Source organism: Heloderma suspectum, chromosome 4 (assembly GCF_057233095.1).
Source record: "Heloderma suspectum isolate Gila_16-S chromosome 4, 16-S_ref, whole genome shotgun sequence".
Classification (NCBI taxonomy): Eukaryota; Metazoa; Chordata; class Lepidosauria; order Squamata; family Helodermatidae; genus Heloderma; species Heloderma suspectum.
In genome coordinates, this window is record NC_139461.1 from 231,473,591 (window position 1) to 231,497,536 (window position 23,946).

General features: G+C 46.4%; 1 protein-coding gene across 1 annotated transcript in view; it reads left to right on the plus strand.

The window, feature by feature from the left end:
- The first annotated feature begins 539 nt into the window (after nt 1-539).
- The window catches only part of TAL1 (TAL bHLH transcription factor 1, erythroid differentiation factor), a 31,334-nt gene continuing 7,927 nt past the window's right edge, over nt 540-23,946 (plus strand). The window contains exons 1-3 of the mRNA XM_084852574.1: nt 540-688; nt 8,297-8,872; nt 10,365-10,459. Coding sequence (XP_084708700.1) covers nt 675-688; nt 8,297-8,872; nt 10,365-10,459 — 685 coding nt within the window. The 5' untranslated portion in view covers nt 540-674. The remainder of the gene's footprint in view (nt 689-8,296; nt 8,873-10,364; nt 10,460-23,946) is intronic.

Sequence of the window (23,946 nt, forward strand, 5' to 3'; positions counted from 1 at the left end):
CCCCCACTCAGTCATTTAGTTTTGCACACAACACACACACACACACACACACACACATCTCTCCCTCCCCTTTTCAATATCTCGATCCATTTTACGTTGGCTCATTAAATTTAATTAAGAGCCGAGTAGATGTTCCATATTTAATGGAGGGGGTGGCTAGAACACGCGGGGGAGGATAATAACCTCCAAGAAACCTAAAGTAAAGGATCGTTATTCAAATGTGGGCAGTCCTACTGAATATTTTATTACATCCCCCCCATCTTCTCTGTCTCTTTTTAAAGCACATCTGAGCGCACAAACACACACACACACACACGTCTAAAAAGCTATAAGGCACGCATTCCAAAGTTCCTCTCTCTGCATATCCCTGCAATAATTTTCCGCTTTCCTTCGATAAAATTGCCAAATAATAATGAATCATTTCATAAATAATGGGTTTAGGGGCTTATCAGGGCAGGCGGGCCACTGCCAGCGCCTTATCTCTCTTGGCCACATTGCTCCGGTGTTCCGCTCTCCATACTAAATAGGAAACTGGACGTGATGTGGGAATGAGATCCCTGCGCCGTGAAGCCACCCAACACTTTTTTTCTTTTTTACAGTAAAGGGAGGCGGGAAAAAAAATTACATCCAGCCGCCATGAACAGGCCACAAAATGGCTCCAGTAATTTTCACCAATGAAAAGCAAATGGTGAGTAAAGAGAAAGGAGATTTTCTTTTGAAAAACGAACGCGCTCTTGTTTTCTCAGGGTTTATTCTTTTCTCCGAGATCTCGCTTCACTGGTCTCGTATTGGGAAATATTACGTGGAATATAGAAGGGGCAACGTGTTAATAGGTATACAATATATATATATATATATATATATATATATATATATATATATAAAAACCAAACACCTAAAACCGCATCACCGCACCGTTCTCAAAATAGAAGATCCTCTCTCCCAATCTGGGTGTGTATTTTTACACACACGTAGACCACACTCTCGGCACACTAAAATAAGAGAGGGAGGGAAGCGGACAAGGAGAAATATCAAATAATATGCCCATGGTAAATTAATTTGCGTTTTCGTTTATTTATTTGCTTGTCTCCAACGGGCTTGGTTTTTATTTGGAAAGCACCTGGATATTCCAACCATTGGCAGGTTAGCAGAACTTCAAGAGTCGAGGCGTCTCTCACTTAGGGCAGCTGCTCTTAGGTTCCTTTGAATCCGGATCTGGGTTGGTATCGGGTTGATCCGTCTGCGGAGGCGGTGTGGTTCTGATATATGATGGCTTAAGCTGCAGTCCTAAACACACTGAACTGGGAGTAATTCTCATGGATTTCAATGGGACTGACTTCTGAGTAGATACAAATAGGATTGCACACCATACACTTCTCGGGGGCGGGTGTGAAGGGAACCGACAAGTCGGCGTGGAATCTGCGAAACGGTAAAAACAAATGAAGTCAGGATCAGTACAGAGTGAGGGGGGAAGGGTTGCCGGGGGGGGGGGGCGGACGGATGAAGACGTTCAGAAATTCCAGGATTCACGATTCCCCCCCCCCCCATTCTCTCGCCTCCCCGCAAGATAATTCGATTTGCGGGGACGGAAATGAAATACGGTCTTCAACTGCGAGGTGCGAGGTATTAACGCGCGACGGAAGGGAAGCGCCGAGGAGAGAGGAGTAATAGGAAAATCCGTGCCTGGGAAGGGTTGCTCGGTCTCTCGCCTCGGTCTCTCTTGTTCTATTGCCTGCGAAGGAAGCGTGGGCGGTGGCGCACGTGAACTTCTCGCCTTCTTTTGGCCCAGTGCGCTTACATGTTCATTATTCGTGATCTGAAAGGGAACATGTTTGCAGTTGGGTAATATATTGAAGGAGCGGGTGAACTAGAAACATTTGATCAGCCTGGCCAAGTTCTACAAATCCGGATGTCCTTATTGCTGCTCCTGTGTGGGGCCTTCCCGACAGCGGGGAAGGCAGGAGGGGAAACCGGTTCCAGATTCAAGAGATCGGTTGTAATATTTCGCATTGGAATTTGTTCCCCTCGCCAACCCAACCCGGTCCTTTAGCGTTGTGATTCTGCACATTTCCTATACAATTACTTTCTATTTGTGGGCGTGCGGTGGGGCGAGTCTCTCCCCCTCTTCGAATTTCCCCGTCAAACTATTTCTGTAGACAGTTCCAGAAAACAAGAGGCGTAGAACAGTATTTCACAGTTGAGGAATATACATACATTTGTAATAATAGTAATATCCATTTCCTCTGGTCACCATGTTTGTGTATAGCAGCCTTCTAATTTCTCCCCTGTGATAAAAATAAGACAAATACTCTGGTCTATTAATGTAGAGAGTGACTTGTCTTCATTGTACAACACAGCAGATAATTTATTTTAGCACATTCATATTTTATTATGAATGTCCATACCACAATGATAACAGTCCTAGAGAGATGGCTGTGTGTGTGCCTATGAGCTGAAAGAGAAATAATAAATTGCACATACCTGTAAGATAGAGCAGAGATACACCTTTATGTGGGAATTTAGAGAGTAGGTACCAGGGTTGAATCCAGACTCAGTCATACTTGGGACAGGCCCACTGAAATCAATGGGACTTCAGTCTAAGGATAACTCTGTCTGGATCCAGTCTTCACTCCTGATGGTGGCGAAATTCAATTTTCGTGGAAAGAAATGATAGTGTTTGTGCTTCATGTCAATGCTAAACCGTAGTTAAGAATATAAAAACCAAAGGACTAGCTGTGGCTAGTCAGATGCCCCAGAATATATCTCACAATTCTTTCTGTGCGTGTGTGTGTGTGCGTGTGTGTGTATACACACACACACACACACACACTGTTTCCCCCCTAAATCGATGCTTTATTTTATTTATATATAATCGTGGTGCCCCCTAATGAATGTATTGTAATTTTAATATTAAACGGCGTTTTATGACACCGTTATTATTATGTCTTAACGGTCTTATTGTAAGGGTTTTTTTAATGGCCTTAAAAAAAAAGACTTTAAAAGTAAATATAAAATAAATAAGGCAAGAGACCAATGATAATCTCCTGCCGTTTCTTACAGCATCTAATGATCAAAGGTCTGCTGCTCCTGCTTAAGGAGGCTCTACAGCCTTTGATAAACGCATCTTCTTCCATGAATTTGTCTACCTTCCTCGTCGTGGCTACATTTTGTCATAGTACTTCTCCTTGACCGCGAAATCGAGGCCTACTTCCCCTGTCCATTTTCCCTTTCGCATTTGGGAATTTCTCTACCGAACAGATTATTGCCCATAATAGTTGCGAGGCTGGCCGAATAAATCCGAGGCTGCCGTCCGTCTCTGGATGCACAGAGTCCCTGCAGAACAAAACCCCAAACGCCACACGCTCCTCCAGATCTCCACAAAGACGTCTGAATTGCTCTGCATCTTATCTTCGAGATGCAGGCCGCTTACCTCTCCGGCAGCCCCGTTGACTCAAGGTTACAGTGGCTATGTCAGGAGTAGGGCTCAACTGCCTTGAGATCGTGGCTTCCTTACGAAAATAAAGAGTCGGATCCCCCCGCCGCCACTCCCCACGATATATCGGGAAGGAAGCATCGAGGTAATTAAACGATCATTTGATTTGCGCCAAGCAAAGATTTTAAAAGCAGGGCGCAAAAAGCAAGCTTCGTGGTCAGACAGGAATCGTCCTTGCCTGGAAGTTAAAAAGACAACGGGAAAAAATTGCCCCTCCCCAAATTGCAAAAGACCACCCTAAAAAACAAGGAGGGTGTTTTTCTGTAGGAACTAGTAATTACCTATACCTTTTCCAGTCCTCAAATGGAGTTGGGAGAATATTTAGGGGTACACAGGGGAAATTGAATTGGCCTGTGGCCTCTCTTTGGTGAGACTGATTTCTGTGTGAGAGTATAACTCCCAGCATAGACGGCATCGGAGGGGGCGCGAAGGGAGGACAAGCCCTCCTGCCAACAACTAGCCTCCCCCTCAAATGCTGGACCCCCGTTCTTACTTGAAGGAAAGACATTTTTTATATACAAATTAGAATCGAATCATAAACTGGAAATTAAAATTAGGCTGAAATCCTATATGCTTACTTGAAAATGGACTCCATCAAAACCAATAGGACTTCCTTCAGAGAAAATACTTTTAGGATGGGGGCGTTAATGTGAAATACACCGTTATTCTTCCTTCCCGATGAATTTTGTCCCCTCCTGTATTTTTCCCCTCGTTTTCCTGTTTGCAATATTTTATTTCTGCTTCCCAGACCCACATCTCAGTAACTCTCCTGTCCTCAACCCCACGCCAATTCCTCGACCCGCATGGATGCGGATTTTTCCTGCTCCGAGATTTTCAATGCCCCAAACCCATCGGGCCAGCCCCCGCCGAATTCAAGCCACTTTGCTTCCATCCGTGTGTCTCCTTCAGCACCTTCCAGAAGTGGGAGGGGGAGAGGCGGCCTTGACAATGAGAAGCGCTTTGTTGAACCAGGAGAAGTGAGGTCGCTACTTAAATCTGACAGATGTGGATTATACTTCCCTGCGCAATATCAGAAGGTCCAATTAAAAGGGGGAGGGAGGCCGGGGAGGGGGGAAATCTCGAGTGGCCAGAGACTGAGCTAGGCTATTTTTATGACGCTTTTCATATTCTCAAGCCACTCTTCCCTCCCGCCCCCGCCCACCCCCCAGCTGCCACCCAAAGATCAACCTCAACTGCGCACTCGCAGAGAGGCCCAGAGAAATAAAGATGAAATCCCGCGTCCTTCTAAACAGAGATTTACCAGGAGCCAGGAGGGAAATCCCGTTGTGGCATCACTAGTATTTTCGGGAATCACGCTAGTTAAAGTTGGCTTAATGGAATCTAAAGGTCCTTGAGAAACAATGGCTAACTTTTCATTGGAGGAGGAGAGTAATCCATTAAGGCTATAACCTTCTTACCTGGGAGTAAGCCCAAGTAAGTCAATGGGACTTACTTCTGAGTAGACATGTTGCAACCTAACAGTGCAATCAGTGCGTGTCCGCTCAGACGTAAGTCCCACCGAGTTCATTGGGGCTCACTCCCGGGTAAGTGGGAGTGAGCTGAGCCCCGGAGCATAAATAACAGAATTCGTTACCTCAAGATGTAGTGATGACCACCAACTTGGATGGCTTTAAAAGGGAGTTAGACAGATTCCTGGAGAAGGCTATCAATGGCTACTAGGCTTGAGGGCTATGTGCTACCTCCGTATGCCTGTGTACACCAGTTGCTGGGGAACATGGGGGGCGGGTGCTGTTGTGCTGGTGTCCTGCTTGTGGGTTCCTGGTCAACAGCTGGTTGGCCACTGTGTGAACAGAATGCTGGACTAGATGGACCCTTGGTCTGATCCAGGATGGCTCTTATGTTCTTAAGTGGGTATAAGATTGCAGCTTAAACTTGAGCAAAATCGATCTCAAGTCCAATGGGTTTAGATGGTGCTTGCTGTGCCGCCTCAAGCACCTTAATTCGGAATGAAACTGGCGCAGGCCCTCATATTTCAAAGACAATGACTTCAGAATTGGTAGCTTTTTCAAGGCTGCGTACAAAACACGCAAGAACCATACGGACCAGTAGCAACCGAGACGAATTGGAAGGCGTCTTTCCCCCTTGAAATCGAAGGGAGCCTTGGGCTGCAATCTTCCCCCCCTCACCCTGGAGTAAGGCCCACTGAATTCAAGGACGCCTCCTTCTAAGTAGACGTGGAAGGGAGTGTAGTGCGAGGGCGGTACTGTAAATCACTTCAGAAAAGCCCCACGGCGGGCTTGGATAGGTCCTGGCGGATTCCAGGGGTTGCGCCTCGAGTTCGTTGGCGAACACTCTATAGCGCCCATTTCCCCCACCCAGTTAAGGGGGGCGGATTTATACGTGAGGCGTGAAATTAACAACCCACAGCTCAGCGGAGAAAGCCAAACGGAAAAAATTACATGGCATGCATTTAAGCGATCTTAAAATATGAGTTTCTTTAGGCCTTATCGCCAACCAGGCCCGATAGAAATTCGCTTCATACGCTGTGTTTCTCTATACTTTATTTTTGTCCCATTTTGTTTAAAAACAAAACAAGTCTCTTAAACTGAAACTCCAAGACGGGCGGTTAAGGGTGTAATCCTCAACACATTTTGAACTAGGGAATCCTTCCCGTTGTATGTTCTGTGGAACTCCTCCTGAGTAAACATGCTACCGCTGGGGAGGCCATCACATGGGCAGCCCGGTCCTCCTAAGCGCGCTTATTTGGAAGTACGTCCCACTGATTTCTGTGGGACTTACTCCCCCCCCCGCCAAGTGAGTTTAAGATCGCAGCCCAAAAGGGCTAATTTCAGGGTATTTGAGGTAAGGGCGGGGTTGCAGAAACTAAAGACGAGCGTAGCCAATAATGATTTGGATTTAAACTCATTTGGGTTGACTGATTTCAATAATACATCCCGAGCCTAACATTTACTGGGGAAAAGGCCCATTGATGTCCATGGAGAAACTCAGTTTAATTGGATTGTGAACTGGCTGATGTCCAAGTCCCCGACTTTAACGGGGTGCCTTGTCAGAACAGAGCCAAATGTAAAGGAGAAAGGACAAGACAAAAGGAGGGGGTTTGAAGCGCAAGCTGGTTCGGGACAAGCAACTCCTCTGTTTGTGGATCAGAGCTGACTCTGATAAATCTGACTCTGTTCTCTGATCTGGGCGCAGCTGAGATTGGGAAGGTGCTTTATTTACTGTGGCGGTGCCATGGCAAGGCAAGTGGAAGGACTGCTCCAGATGGGGGTCTACCCCGCCGCTCCACTATTACATCCCAACGTGTCGATATTTCTATGCAAAGCTAATGTAAAAGCTGAGGAATAGAGTTCTCCTTAGCGACATCGTAAGGGTAGCATTACTGCAGAACATAAACCTGCGCGAATATTTCTCATCCTCCGCCTCTCCCATAGGCAGAATAAATTAAGGAGGAAACGTGAACTCAGTTACAGCTGGGTTTTTTTTACAGCCTGCTACAGATAGTCTGGGTTAAATCAATCTTCTCTCTCTCCTGCTCGGTCTTCAATTGTGGTAGATATGACTTCTTATTGTATACTCCCCGCCTATTATCACTGGCACGGATGTTGAATGAAAAGCTTTTGGGGCATGCTGGCTGCGTGGTAACTGACTTTCTTCTTTTTCTCCTCCTCCTCCTCGCTGGGCTTGAGTCGAATTAATTCGAGCACGACACATCTGCCCCCGCGCCCATCCGCTTTTGGCTGACATGGTCATTTCGCCACCACGAACTTCAGCCAAATGGTTTGTCTGATCCTCTGGCCCTCCCCAACCTGATGCCCTCCGGATGTTTGGGACGACAACTCCCAGCATTCCTGACCATTGGCCATGCGGGCTGGGCCTGATGGGAGTTGAAGTCCAACACATCTGGTTGGGGAAGGCTGCGGCCTATCCCATGAAAGAATGGCATTCCCTACTGGACATCCATTCCGTTAGGAAACGCACTCGGTCCCAAGCGTTGTGTGTGTCATGCGTCCGACTACCGAATTACTAAATTGTGACGGGGGATTTAAAAGAGTGGATAAAAGAGAAGGCAGAAGAGAGACATGGCAAGGATGGACTAGAGGACTCTAGAAGAGGACAGGGCTGAGGAGAAGATACGCCCCCCCCCCTTCCAGGGCTTCTCCTTCCTCCTGTGGAGCGCAGGGAGGTCTTGGAGCCGCTCGATGAAGGTCCCTCTGCCCCGTTCTTTGGGCCCGTCGACGTCCCCGAGGTTGCCGGGCCCAAAGGCCACAAAAGCCGCGCTCTCCGTCGCCCGGGCAAATGCCCGCAAGAGCTACGCGGCAAGCCCGTCTCCTTGCCCTGCCCGTCTCCTTGCCCTGCTGCCAATGGCAGGCGGGCAACGTCTGAAGGCGGCGTTGCTTTCCCGGTCCTTTGGTTCCTTATTTTTCTTTCCCCCTCCAGCGCTTTTGGCTTTAACTTTCTCTTCTCTCTCTCTTATGCCTCCCCACGATCCTTCTCCTCGTTTATCGCTTTACCTGCGTATCGCTTCCCTTCTCCTTCCTCTTTTCGTTCCTTGTCTTCTCTCTCTCCTCCCTTTCTCTTCGTTCGTTCATCTTCCTGGGTTTTCTGCCTTCCCCATTCCTCCCCCCTCCCCCTCCCCCCCTTCTTTCTCTCTTCCCACTGCCTTCTCCTTCTCCTCTTCATGTTTTCTCTTCCCCCACGTTCCCTTTCCCTCCCCCTCACTCCACCACCAATTTTCTCTTTCTCCTCCTTTTCCTCTCCCCTCCCCTCCCCCCGCCCGCGCCCCTCCTTCACCGCTCTCCGCTTGGTCTTTCTCTCCACCAGGATGCTGATGGAGAGGTCCCCCAGTGACCCGCCGCGGGATGCAGCGCACGGAGCCGGAGCCGGAGCGGAGGGCGTCGGCGAGCCGGACTTGGGCTTGGGCTCCGGCAGCAGCAGCGGCGGCGGCGGCGATCCTCGGCGGCGCGGGGAAGGGATGGCCCTCCCGGGGGAGCCGGCGTTGCTCAACGGGGTTGCCAAGGAGACCGGCCGGCCGCCCCCCTCCCCCGGCCCAGGGCCCCCCGCCGCGCCGGTGCCCGTGATCGAGCTGGTGCGCGGCGGCCGCCCCCCTATAAAGGCCAGAGACGCGCCGGCCGGGGCCCTGCGGAGCCCGCGCGAGCGCGACAGCAGCAGCAGCAGAGCGCCGCGCTCCGAGCCGGCCGCAGCCCTCGCCCTCGCCCTCGCCAGCGCCGCGGGCACCAGCGCGGGCACGCCCCCCGCCGGCGGCAGCGGCAGCGGCGGCGGCGGCGCCGACGCCCGCATGGTGCAGCTCAGCCCCACCGCAGCGCCCGCGCTCCCGCTCCAGCCGCCCGCCAGAGCCATGCTCTACGGCCTCGGAGCCCCGCTCAGCGCCGCCAGCAGGTCCGTTGCAGAGCCCGGCCGCGACAGCTTCGCTTGGGGGCGGGCGGGCGAGGGCTTCCGCGGGCGTCTTCTGCCCGCCATCCATCTCAGGGACTTGGGGTGGGGGGTGGGGGGTTCGAATACTTCGCAAAAAATCATTTCTAACATCCTGCGCTCCCTGAGCTTTCTTTCCTTTTAAAACTTTTTTAGCCTTTCCTTGAGCTGTTTTCTTGTCTCCTTTCTTTCGATTTTCCTTCGCTTTCGAAAATAAGCATCTAAAATTTTTTTGGGGGGGGTTGGTCCCTGCTTTTGGTATTCTCTCGGTGCTAAACCTGGGCTGTGTGAAAGGCTCTCTGTCCCCCACCCTCTTTTGCATTCATTGTCAGTCGTCTTCCTGGGATGTGATTTTAGGGTCATGGACTAAATGTAGGTTTCGTCTATAAGAGACAATGGGCCATGCTTCGCCAAAAAGCAGAATGGGCCTTCCGAGCAAAATATCCTTTGTACCCATCTATCTACGCAGACGATTTATGTATAGGCAATTCTCCCCTGAAAGCAACGAGGCTTACGAAGACTAAGTGCCAAAATTGAACAGCTTGCTGATATCTGCATACATCCTTTCCCAGAATGTACCACTTACGAAACCCTTTACAGCAAGATCTTTTAAAATGTTGCCTCCCCCCCCCCCCCGTTGTTGAAGTGTATGTGACAGGAAGATGGTAAAGCACTCCATATGGTGACATGCAATAGGACTGTTACCCGTAAGAGGAGCGGTAATGAGAAAAAGCATAGACGTAACAAAGGTGATATTGGTGTTCTGAACTTTCCCACTCTCTAGGGAACTGTGTGTGGCACTGGCCAAGTATATGAAGCGAGAGAAAACATTTCCTCCCACAGATTATACTGAGTGTTTAATAAATGTGTTGCCACCATTACTTAGGCAATTGTTGAAGGTGTTTCTCTCTGCCTGCAGAAATGCAACACAGTTTAATGGCAATTCGCCTGTATGTTGTAGTGAAATCTCTGTAAAGCAATAGCCAAGCTGCCCTCTTCAAGGTTAGCAGGTGCTTTGACAATGATTTCTTGGACCCAAGTACTTAAACCTGGTACGCATCCCTTGGGCTAATTTTTCTTTAAGTGCTGCAAATTATACCTTAATTCTCTGATCAGAAGCACTGTAAAAGGCTACCAGTCTCCATTGGAATCCTGAAACCATTTAGAAGACAAATGGGTTTTGACAGAACTTACATCCAAATAAATTTGCTTAGAATTGCAGCCGAAGCTGTGTGCATGTGTTTATGTGTGACAGGCATTTATAAATGTGTGTACACAAATTATGAATGCTTACACCCAAAGAACATTCAGACACACACACTCATCCACGCAAACATAGCTATATCTGTATCTTCAGCTGAAGAAAACGACATTGAACCATTTCTCATTGGCTCTAGCAGAAGTCTGCTGAACGGGTCTTTCCTCACTTTTTTTGTGTTTTCTGTCCCTTGCTTCGCAGTGGATTTTTTGGAGAGCCAGACAACTTCTCAATGTACAACAACAACAATCGGGTGAAAAGAAGACCATCCCCATATGAAGTGGAGCTTTCTGATGGTGAGGAGATTTTTCTTCTTCTTCTCCATCCATCCTGGATGGGGTGATTGCTGGAGCATCAGGAACTGTATCTGCTAGTTAATTTCCTGTTATTGGTAGGGTAGGAAAATTGCTTAGAGCAGATTATGGCCTAGAAGTTGGACCTGCAGCAAAATATTCAGGGTTCCACACAGCCTGCCATGTCTTCTTCTAGGATATTCTCCATGCACTCAACAGTAAGCCAGCATTTCATGGCCACTGAGCTGTTTTGAGAATTTTAAATTTTTATTTTAAATCCTTTGGATTTTCTACCTCTAACAACACTCTAAAAAATATTTTTTATACTTCTGCAAACCTTGGAGTTCTCCCAACTCTCTATTGTGTGTGGAGAGTATTGTTTTGGCTACAAAAGGGTCCATGCTCAGATAATGACTTTTTAGTATAGAGGATGGTTAGGGGCACTGTCCTATATATGTTTAGACAGAAAAACGTCCTACAACTCCTGGCATTCCTCAGCCAGCATGGCTAGCTGGGGAATGTTGGGAATTGTAGGACTTTTTCTCTGTCTAAATATGCGTAGGATTGCACCCTAAGACAATAAATAGCTGTGGTGGCACTGATGATAATGGATATACTAGGATTAAACACAAATCATTCAAAAGGAGCCAATATTTGACCGATATTTGTGACTCCTCCAGTGTTGGTCTTGAAATGTCTATTCGTGTAGTACACAATGCCTGTGAAGCAAATTAATCAAAGCTGGCAATATTGGGTTTGTGGGCAGGACCTATAGAACTTCAGCTGAGGCTGCCAGGTTGCAGCTCAGAGATCCCCCCTTTCCCTTTACATCTGCTGTTGAACTGGGAAATGAGGCAGCACATTTTTCCTGCCCATTTCCCCCCAAGTCCTGTCATGCAACCTCTCCCTTGCAGGGACAGGTCTGCAGGTGTTCTGCACAAGAGATGGGGGAGAGAAATGGATTACAGTAAACAAGGGGTGTTGAACTTCTTTCAGCAGAATTCCATTGTGGGGAACCTCTTGTTGGCCGTATTCCTGTGGTGGGCGGGGCCAAAGGCAAAAGGGGTGGTGACAGAAGCAAAAAGGGCAGGGCTAACATTGCAAAACATACCAGCATATTTTAGCTTAAAGTTCTCACTGCCAGTCACTCAGCCTTAGGAGAGGCATTTCAACTTTTCAGAAAGGCACATAAGCTGGGAAAACCACCAAATGATTGGTGGTCAGGAAAGGAATGTGGACATCTGGTGAACCTCAAAGGGCCACATTGGGTTGCAGGCAGGCCAGATTGGCCCCCGGGACTGAGATTTTGCACTCCTGCAGTAACAGCTAAGTGAGAGGTGTTCGTTCTTGAATTTTTGCAATTTCCATAACAGCGGAACAGCCCCAGAGAAGTAAAGTCTAGATTACTGTATGATTTATGAGTTGCAGATGGGAAAAAATGGAAAGGAAAAGCAACAGCTTTCTCCCCTCTCTGTTCAGTAGTCAATGTAACAGTAAAAGGAGATGGTGGTGGTGATGGCCTCCAAATAGTAATCTGGTGACTATAACTGCAACTCATAAACAATTTTCAAATGTAGACTATCGTTCCAGGCTGCTCCCCAGTTCTGGAACTCACAGATGTCCAGCCACAGACACTGACAATTTTATTGTTTTTATTATATTATGTTTTTAATTAATGGTGTAAGCTGCCTGGGTTCTGATATTAAAATAAAAATCAGAACGTTGTAAGACCTATTTGTATAGGGTGGTCCTTGGAGCTAAGTGGTGAGTTATCAACAACAACAACAACAACGAGGGGGAAATATCAATGAAGTTTTAATATGAAGACATTTTATTCTGTGTTATTAGCATTCTTTTTCATTGTTGTTGCTTTTGTGATCCTACAAACTTTTAGGATGAGGATTGGTTATAAACTGAAATACTTTCATGCATATATATACAGATACTGGAACTGAAGTCCATGGATTTTAAGGCTTCTCTGGAGTGAATGGTTGAGAGTAGGTTTGTTTGCACATCAACTCTGTAGTGATCGTATATATGTCTACACAGTGGTGTAGTGGTAAATTTGAAGTTCAGGCACTTATCATGACAGGCCCCATAGCTACACCCCCAAGGAGGGTCAAAACGTTTTGGCAGCTGTGTTAATCCATATCAACAAAACAGTTCTAGAGGTTTTAGCAGTACCAGGAGGAGGTCTTTTGTAAAGCTAATGGGTCTTACTTGCCCATTCAAGACCAACCCACCCCAAAATACTTTGCATTACAACAGGAAACAATATGCTGTTGTGGGGAAAATTCATCCCCCCCAGCTACTGTTGAAAGATTGCAGCTAAGCTTAGAGGGAACAGGGGAGTCTGAGCGGAGTGGGGCTGGCAGATGACATCTGCATCCCTCCCAATAAAAAAGTGCCAGTGCTGCATCCCTATTAGCCCCAGCTCCACTACCCCACTGTATATACATGACTAGTGGGTTGTGTTCTGCTTGGTTAGCTTATACTGAGGATGTTAACTTCAGACCCTTGGCTCAGCTGTCTGGGCTTTGTATAAGTCAGGCCTGTACAACTGTGACTCACCAAGCTGAACATAGTCCACAAGTCACATGTATTGCAACCTTCCAGATTCTTGACAGCTCTTCCGCTGTTGTAGTCTCAGGCAGGCAACAAAACACAGGAAGTTTATTGAGCCCCCTGGTAGGCTGCAATGTATGGTTTGGGGCTGCCTTTGCTTTCGCAAGTCACAGGTTGTGTAGGCCTGGATTAAACAAAGCCAAAGCAAGCATGAGGAGCAGGTTTTATTGATATGGAGTAATAACATGAATTAGCATGTTTGGTAACAACCCAGGAAACTGTTAGGTGAGTGGGGCATATGCTGCCATTCACACCAATTTACCCAAGAACCGTTATGAAGAAATTAGGTTATTGTGACCATAGTAACTTAACTATGCTTGGATAATTTAACTGGCTAAATGCTGTACAGAAATCAGGATCATTTCTCAGTGTGAGATCACCACTTAAGGAAGATGGTCAGGATTTGTAATATGCTTTAAAGCAATAGACATCTCCCTTGATTTGTTCATGATCTTGCTGCTTTTCTACATGTGCTAATTAATTTTTTTAAGGGATCAAACTAAGATTAAAAAAAAACATGGAAAAGACCCATATAGCTGACTTTTTCTAATATTTAATGTTCAATCTCAGGTTTCAGATTTAGCCAACTTATTGACATATATTGGCAAGGTGCTTCTGCCGCCTCCTCCTCCTCCTCCTCTTCTCTTTTTCTCCCTTGCACAAGTGCCACAATCCACCAAGGCATACTTAAACTACAGTGGGTTGTGGCACGTGCCAACTGCCCTTTTGAATATTCAAGTTGGGGTGGGCGTTCTCCGTGGTGGGCGGTCCCCATGGCTTATTGTGTCGTGCCTGTTATTTATTTATTTCACAGCAGTAAATTGCCTTACAATGACGTCTGAAGGCATAATATTATGTCACAGGAATGCTGAACCTCTTTCTGTCCAAGGCCTGAATTCCATTTTGGAGACTCTCTCACAGGCAGAATTCCAGTGGTGGGCAGAAACAAATGCAAAAGGAGTGGGACCAAAGGCAAAAGAGGGCAGAGCCAAAACACCAAACATACCAATATATCTTAGCTGCAGGCTCTCACAGCCAGTAACTAAGTCTTAGGAGAGGCATGTCAGTTATTTAGAATGGGCGGGGGGCTGCACAAAAGCCACGAAACCACCAAACCGTGGGGGGGGGGAGGCGGTGGGGCCGGGGGAGGGGGCATTTGACCTTTGTGATGCAGTTGACTGAATACGACACCTTGACTAGGGCAAGGCCTAAAATACTGGATGTGTATCTGTGGCATCTGCACTCAAGTCCCCTTCCAGCTGTGAATTGTGCCAAAGATGCATCATCACATGCAATACTCTGTGCCAAAGCATGGGAGATGAACCGGGATGTCAGTGGATCCTAACTATCAGCTATTCCTTTAACCATATTAACAGGCACTTACAGGAAGTCAAACAGGATGTGGCCTCCCTGGCAAAATAACAGTAAGAATAAATAAATGGCTGAGGAAGGTCCTTCCTGCAGTGCTCCTGCTTTGGCTTGTGGCATACTGTGGGACAGGGGTAGGCAATGTGGTGCCTGTGTGCACCAGTATGGCGTGGACACCTTGCTTGATGCCCACCAAGGTGCCCTACTCCTCCCACTTAAAAAAAAAATTAACACATTTTCTTACCGGCAGCTGGGGTTGCTGTGAAATAGGTTTCTGTTGGTGCTGAGAACTGTGGGTTCAAAGGAGTTGTTTAGTGCGTAGAGGTTCAGACATCCCCCTCTGCCTTATACTCAGTCTTTTGGGCAGGTAACTTGTCCTTTGCCGCACCTCTCACGGCAGTCATTTTGTGGTGGGTCCCAGGACAGTTTCTCAAATTGCCAAATGTGCCCAGAGCCCCAAAACGTTGCCTACCCCTGCAGTGGTAGGTTGATTGGGAGTATATGGGATGGGGACTGAAGGATGGATGATGGTTCTGCCTCATCGCAACAGTGACAAGGACCACTTTTTTGTATCCACCAACTCCATGCTCCTATGAAAATAACACAGTGCTATCACCATTTTTGCCAATACCTCTGTAGCATAAGGGGAAGAAATATCTCTTCAGTTGATGGACTTTAGGGCTTAGGACTCTGAGTAGCCATCAAAAGTCAGGGTAGAAAATTTAGATTAGCAAATCTATTTGGATAATGCTTACTTTAAAAAAAGTTTTGCTCTCATAATAATAATGTGCCTTCAAGGGCGATTTTTACAGTTGGTTGTTCAGGCCTCATTTAATTTTAGCTTTCGTGTGCATGGGCGGTGAACATATCCTCGCAGTTTGAGCACTTGAGTGGAATCAGAGGTAGTACCCATTTTCTCAGTTGTGACATAGTCTTAAAATAAGCCTTCAAGATTTCTGAGCTGTGCACAAATGGCTGCAGAAGGTAGCCACAGTTTTCAAATGTTACTGTCATTCTCATTGTCATTAAAAGCATCAGGTGGATAGAGCTCCTTTAGTTGAACCTCTAGCGATGAGGGATCCATAATTTGTACATCCATAATTTGTACATGCATGTACAAGGATGCAACAATCTAAAACTGTCACCTCACATGGATTCCTAGTCCTAACCCACCCCCATAATTCCCAGCAACCCCAAGAGCTCCTTGACACAATTTGACTGTTTTGCTCCAGTTGCCTGCCTCCACACCTGACACAAATACATAAGATGAACTTTGGAATGTGGAGAGGGCATTTCTTCACCACAACATACTTATTAATCATTTATGTCAAATTTTATATCCTGGCCCTCTAGCTCGTGCCTGTGCACCACTCAGGGTGGCTCACAGCAACCTAAAACCACAATGCAAGAAAAAATACAATGCAAGCTACAAATACCAAAAGCAAAATAAATAAATAAAAAAAATACAGAGGAGGTGACCATTGAACTTTAAGCAAAGCAAGCACTTAGCAGGCAAAATGGAGGAGCTGTGGCAACGGAGGGGCTGTGGCTCAGTGGCAGAGCACCTGCTTTGCCTGCAGAAGGTCCCAGGTTCAATCCCCGGTGTCTTCAGGTAGAGCTGAAAGAATTTCTGCCTGAAACCTGGAGAGCCTCTGCCAGTTCATTCATTCATTGATTCATTCATTCATTATATTTCTATATCTCCCCATAGCTGAAGCTCTCTGGGCAGCTCACAAAAATTAAAACCCATTAAAATACATTATATAAAATATAAAACCATTCATGTAATGATATAGAACAAATAACACACACAACAACAACATATATCGAAAACAATTTAAAACAATCAGCCAGAGACAATCAAGAGACTCATGATACACTGCCAAATGCCTGAGAGAACAGAGGAGTTTTAACCTGGCGCTGAAAAGATGACAATGTTGGCGCCAGGTGGGTTTCACCAGGGAGACTATTCCATAAATGGGGAGCCACCACCAAGAAGGCCCCCTCCCTTCTTGCTGCCATCTGATCCTCCCTCAATGTTGACAGTAGTAGATGGACCAATGGTCTGACTTAATATAAGGCAGCTTCCCCTGTTGCTGAAAGCCTGCTGGAATAGAACTCCCTTCACCGACCAATGCAAAACATCCGGGAGGGGGACCATCTGTATTTCAGGAGCTGTTCCGCAATATTAGTATAGCCTGTCCTTCTGATCTAAGGCAGCAGGCAGATTGGTATGGGGGAAGGAAATCATTCAGGGATCATGGATCCAAGCCATTTAGGGCTTTAAGCATAATCACCAACACTTTGAATTGTGCCAGGATGGAATCAAATTGGCCATCAGCGCAAGATGGGTGTAACACCAACCATCATCCTTGCGATGCATTCTGGACCAGCTGTGGCTTCTGAAGACTCTTCAAAGGATTGAGAAGCCAATCCTTGCAGAAGCATTCTGACATATGTATGGGGATGGTGGGAAGACAAACATTCTCAGGTTTCAAAATAATGGTTACCAGTGTATGTAGATATGGTTCTTCATGAGAGAACTGGCTCTTAGTCTGACTGGAGAGTAGAGACCAGTGGAGGCTGGTGGCTCCGATTTCAGTGGGGCTGTGAATCAATCTGGGGTTTGAGTCACAACCAGCCAGAACTCTAAAGGAGCTATCCAAGGTGCTGAGACCTACCCCCAAATAGGTCCAGCACCTTTGGTAGCTCCTTTAGAGTACTGGCTGGTTCTGACTGAAACCCAGAATGGATTATAGCCCCACCAAAATTGAAGCCACCAGCCTGCACTAGTAGAAAGTGTATCTGTGAGCATATGAAGAATTATTTTTCTTAAGCCTTTAATTCACCTCTATCTTGGCCTGGGATCAAGCAGGGCTCACTGGTATGGACACCTTCCCTGCTTCTGTGAGCCACCATTTTAAGTTTTCCACAATGTCTCAGGGTCAAGGGAGTTGAGTGAAATTTTAAATGGCCGCTCTTAGCACCTGCCTCTGCCACCAGGTAACCCTGTGACCAGAGGCTCACTGATGTTGGAGGGGGACCACCAGAGGGCGCCAGAGGGAACTAAGACTTCTGAATCAGAGGGCAGAGCATTCAGTCTTAGTACATCTCATTTTGCAAACTGGGAACCAAAGCCAGGTTTATGGCATCACTTTTCTTGTTACTGTTTAGCATCAGCAGCTTCAGATTAACTTTTTGCAACAGTTGCAAATTGCCTTCCCAGCCCCAGATTCCTCAGTGCATCCCCAGAGAGATCCTAGAATAGGGGTGGGCAACTTGAAGCCTTCCAGATGTTTTGGTCTGCGACTCCCATCAGCCAGCATAGCCAGTGGGGGGATGATGAGAGTTGTAGGCCAAAGCATCTGGAGGGCCACAAGTTGCCCACCCCAGTCCTTGGTACATGATGATCCACTCACCCCAATTACCCTTTGACATCACTGCTGCTGATTTTAAAAGTACCTGTTTCATACCAGGGTAAATGATTGCCAATTAAGTCAACTGTGTGGAGACTCCTTAACCTGAGTGATGCACTGTTCCATACAGAATACAGATAAAAGGTTGCTTGCAGAAAAGGGAATGGCGTTTGCTGCTGCCTTCTGCTTTAACATAGGGTGATTCTTGCTCTTATGCACAGGGTTGAACTGGCCGCCTGGGTTGGCATTGGGAAAGAAATTCCCTCCACGGCACATTGGCAGACACCGGGGCTTTTCCACCTTCCTCTGGAGCCTTGAGCACGGTCATCTGTTAGGATCAGGTGGGCGCATCCCACACGATCAACTTCCTGTTTTGGTTTTAGGGTGGGTTAGCTGGCGGGGGGCACTGGTGGGTCTCAGGCCTTGACCCCCCTGTGTGGTCTATAGGGTGAGGTGATGGCAGCCAAGCCCTGGTATCCACTAAACCTGCATATTTGTGTTGTCATTTGATTAAAGCTTATGATGTGCAAATTTCTTGGAAATGGGTTGTGAGTTACGCTCATACAGTTGTATTCAGTGGGAAGCTTTTCCCTAATGGAAGCCACTTCTTGGGCACCCGATTTTTGATGATTCCCCCCTAGCCACTGCAGCCCCCTGTACCCCCTGTAAAGTAGCTCCTGGGGGTTGGAGGATCCTTTGAATTAGTATGGGATATGACACAGGCGGGGGTGGGTAGGGATCAACAAAACTCTGGTTTATGTGAGTGGAAGTGCTTTTTAGGAGCACTGCTTTCCCCAACCTGGTGCCCTCTAGATGTGTTGGACTACAGCTCCCAACATGGGGGTCATAGTCCAATACATCTGAAAGGCACCAGGTTGGGGAAAGCTGTAGCAGAACAAAACCACCGCTGGATTTATCCCATAGTCTGCAAACAGCTGAACTTCTGTTTCCAGCCCTGGAACTCAGTTGCAAGGATATTTGGATCTAAAGGACCCAAATACTCACAACATAGGGTGTTGTATCATGAACATCAGATCATCTAATTGGATGGCATGGATATTAGAAGATGGAATAATTCACAGACCAAATAACAGGCCATAGATTTTTATACTTAGTGTTTTAATTTGACAACAGACAGACTTTTAAAGATCTCTCTCTCTCATTCTCTCTCTCTCTCTCTCTCTCTCTCTCTCGTGCATAGTATTTATATTGTGCTTTCTCTAAATGCTTAAGTATTTCACATACATCTTAGTAACCCTTGGGTAGTATCCAATATTAGTTCTTCATTTCAGTGGGTCTACTCTATGTAGGACTAGTATTGGATACTATCCCTTATGTCAGCCCTTTAAGATAGGCCAGGGTGATCATTCCCATATTACAGATGTGAGACAGAGGCTGAGAGAATAGTGGCTTGCGTGAGACACCTAGTGGGTTCCAAGCCTGCGCTGCAATTTGAGCAGGAGACTTCCAGTCACAATGCACTAGCTCTAAAGAAAAGTCAAAAGAACTGTGAGTGCGGTACTATATTCACTCAGTATATTGTCCATCTATATTATTGATTAATTCTCAAGATTGCCCTCTTCCAGATTTTTGATTGAATACAATATCTATGCCGTATAAGTTGCTTTTACCATAGGTCAGAGGTCTCCATCCTTTTTGGGCTGATGGACACATCTGGAATTCTGAGAGTGTTGTGGGAGGTGTCACAAAATAGCTGCCATGGTGTGGGAGCGTGTCCATTCACAAAATGACTGCCATGACAGGCATGGCAAGTCACAAAACACCCATTTCCCAGAAGGCACATTGGGCAAGCTAAAAGAAATCTAACTTGCCCAAGAACCTAAGTATGGGGCAGAGGTGGGATATGAGTGCCAAAACACAAAACCACTCTTTTGAACCCACAATTTTCAGTTCCAGCACCCACTTCACAGAAGGTAAACTCATGATTCTCAGAGACTTGGCCAAGAAACTGAGAGGAAGGCAGAGGTCAGGTCTGTGCCCCAAATACCAGGCCACATATTTGCTCCCACAAAGCACAGTGCATTTCATAGAAGGCAAACAGGTGATGCTCAGAGAAACACAAACATACACACACAGACACAACCCAGGCAAACCACTAACTCAAGTCAAAAAATCCCCCAACCCAAAGACAGGCAAAACCAACCAACCAACCAACCAACCAACCATAGAAACCCACACCAGAAAAAAAACCCCACGCACATAGGCAATATACACACATATGCAGCACAGACAAAACACCCCCTTGGCTCTCCCCTTTAGCCTATAGATTACCCTTTTCTTTTCTTCTTTCTGGGTGGCTGGGGGAACTTCAAAACAAAGCACCGGGTTGCAGCTGCCTGCCATTTTTATTGTCTAAGAATACATTTTGGAAATAAAGATGGCGCTGGAGGCTGGTGCTTTGTTTTACAGCATGACAGCCTCCCAGTTTAAAAAATATATATTTTAATTTTTAAAATCTTAAACACATTTTTTAAAAATCAGGAGAGTCAGGAAGCCTGGCGAGCACTAAGGGAGATGTCCGTGGGCACACTGGTGTCCATGGGAACCATGTTGGGCTCTCCAGTATTGTGATGTAATGCTGCTTGGTGGCTGTAGTACAGGGGTGAGCAACTTGTGGCCCTCCAGAAGTTTTGGCCTACAACTTGCACGATTCCTCACCCTTGGCTTTGCTGGCTAGGGCTGATGGGAACTGCAGGCCAAAACATCTGGAGGGCCACATGTGGCTCACCCCGCTGCAGAGGATATGAATTTGCATACTATTTTAGGCATAAAGATTTCAATCCCAATCCTACCTCTCCTGCATTAGTAGTACTAGGTAGTACTAGGAATAAACACACCAAAATATCTGCAACTAAACAGACAACAGATAGGAAAATCGGTTTCCAGGGACATCTGATCTCCGGCCTTTGCTGAGAATCTGTCAACAATGGTTCCTGTTGGTCACATTAAGGAGGCGGATGGCGATCTGCCTACCAGGAAGACAGTAGCTTGCCTGAAAGCCATAATGGATTAGATCACACAACAGGGCTTTCCTGCCTCCTCTCCATTGCATCCCTCTGCATCCCACTAAAAATCTGCCCCTGAGGTCCAAGGATCTTCTGGCATGGCATGAGATTGGGTGCAGCAGGAGGAGGGAGTCAGCAGAATTGGAGGAGCAGGTTGCATGAGTGTGAGGGCCTTTCTGATTACACTTGAGCACCTTTGGATCCAACCCAATGTTTTAAAGATTGTTATCACAGCTCTTAAATGGCCTGGGAATAAGGGTATTATTCCCTTATTCCCAGTACAAGCAATGGGACTCCTTTCCAATAGACTGTACTGCTCCCAAAAGACAAACCCTTTGTATTGTTTTAAAGAGAAACAAGAAAAGTATACAGGCAGCAGTGTGAACTGCTTTGTATATATCTTTTATCAATGGATAATAAGAACATCTGGTTTAAAATGGTGCTTCCACTCCCCCCCCCCCAATCATTCTAGTTCAATTTTATAGAAAAAAAATGCTTTTGGAAAGAAATGCAGTGGAGTAGAACATTTCAGAGAAATTCTCATGGGTTGGGTTCAGGAACCTTGTGCTTACCTCATTTATGAGGTGGCCAGGGAGTGTGTGTTAATGGCCTGTCTTTCATTGCACACTCAACTCTCCAGCAGCCTACAGCCTACTCAGCTTCCCGCACTTCATTTAAAACTAGGCTGACCATATTTCCTTGAGACAAAAACGGGATATTGGGATGACAAAAACGGGACGGGGTTATTGTAACATTCTGCTATCACAAGCTGGTATATGCTAATGTCCCACCGGAGAGGTCTGCTGTAATAAAAAAAATAGCTAACAGCCTGTTGAACCGAAATATGAGTCTGAAAAGTCCAAATTAAACTGAATGTAGGGCAGAAAGAATCTCTGTGGGCGGAATGTTGGTAGAAATAACAGTAAGACTCCCCTTCCTGGCTCCCACACGCTGAATGGGGCTTAGCGACCGCCTTTTGAATTCCCCACCACTGCAGACAAGCCAGGGGGCGGCGTCTGATCGTCGCTAGCTCAAGAAGCCTGGCCCTGACTGGATAAAGTAAATGGAGCTTCCTCTTTCGTCACACTAGTAGTTTTACTGCACGCACTGATTAGCATAGAGCCTTATGATAAACACATTCGGGTTTTTTTTTACAAAAAATAAAAAACAGGACAAAATTGACATTGATATTAAAACGACGGGAAAGTCGGGAAATATGAAAAAAACGGTACCATCCCATTTAAAACGGTATGTATGGTCAGCCTATTTACAACCCAGAGGAAGACATCATGAGGTAGCTCCTCTCATAGGACATAGGGATCAGGAAGTGCAGGCAGCCTGGGAGGCTGCAGAGCAATGGAGAGATGTATAATAGAAAGGAAAAAAAAATATATACACACACTCCACTCCTGGCCACTGCCAAATTTTCACCACCATTTATGTGGCGGCCCCCTTCACCCCCACACTATGCCCTTCAGTGCACTAGGTATGGAACATGGTGAAAGGTGCAAAAAGGTGACCAATCTGCCAACACATGTGCCGCTGTCTCCATTTGCAGTGGCAGCAGAAAGGACAAAAAGGAAACAAAGAAAGAAGCCATGCTAGATCCCCTGCCTGTGGTAAGCCCTACCTGTGGGAAACTGTTGGTGAATTTTTCATTTTCCTGGAGAAATTTGGTGAAATTTCCCCCCTCGCCCCCAATTACTCTCCCTACACATGATGCTGGGAAAGACTGAGGGCAAAAGGAGAAGGGGACGGCAGAGGATGAGATGGCTAGAGAGCATCACCGATGCAATGAATATGGACTTGAGCACACTCCGGGAGAGAGCGCAGGACAGGAAGGCCTGGCGTGCTATGGTCCACGGGGTCACGAAGAGTTGAACGCGACTGAATGACTGAACAACAACAACAAAGGGATGTCAGAGAAATCCACAATGGAATCAAATGAGTTCAGTTTTCTATGACCCACGGATTGCTCAGTGGACTGGCTTTTTCTGAGCTGCATGGATTCTGTAGACTCGCAGACCAAATTTTTTACTCTCCAGAGTATTATGCAAATTTAGTTGTAGAAAATACATAAAATAAAACACCAGTCAAAAATGTACATTTCCCCCATATGCTAAATCACGAAAATGCATATGGTTGGGGTTTTTTTGCACATTTGGAGGGGGATTTGCGCATTTTGCAAGTATGCATTTTTGCAAGTGTGGATTTGTGCAAATGCAGGAAATTGGAAAAAATCCAATTCCATCAATGAGCAGATGATGGAACAAAAGGCATCTGACAATCCGCAAAACACAGACAGAACAGACTTTACAAAATCCATACATCCCTGGGCAAAGCTCAAGTTTAAAATGGTGTTTGGGCAAAGCTTTACAATCTAGGTTCTCTTTCTACAACATGATGATAGTGAAGCAGCACCGTTGTTGCCTATTTCTGTCTCCTACAATATGAATGTTCCTTACTCTTACAGATGCTCTGATTACTAGCCAGCCAAGTTGCATTGTGGGAGGTTTTGCTGTTCTACCAGAAAGATAGATAGAATATGCAAAGCCCCTGCAGGCTAGGGCTGACTGTAGCCTGCCCCACATATTATGGGAAGAAGGAACTGGGCATCTGTCTTTTTTAATCTCCTGTTGGTGCTAAGGTATATCCAGGGCCCCACAGTCCAGGTGGGCCCCAGTGACTACTCAGAGAGTGGCAGGTGATGAGGGCAGCAGAAGTATACTCCATTTTATTTCTGTAGTCATGATGGTGCTATGACTTAAGTGAGTTTGAAATGCAAAGCTACACATGCCCAAATTGTTTTTTTTAAAACAGCATTGGCAAACAGCTTTGTTGTTGTTGTTGTTGTTCTAACATATAAGGACTGTAGAAGCAGCTGTAACGCACAGAATAGTGATGGGGTGTGTGTGTGAAATGTTAGTTGTTTGTCTCACAACTGAGGTAAGACACATGGGCCATCTAAAAGGGAGCCCCAAAAGAACAGTAAGTCCAGGGTCTAAAATTACCTCGCTGCACATATGCCATCTCTGAATGCCAGGGTAGTTCTGCT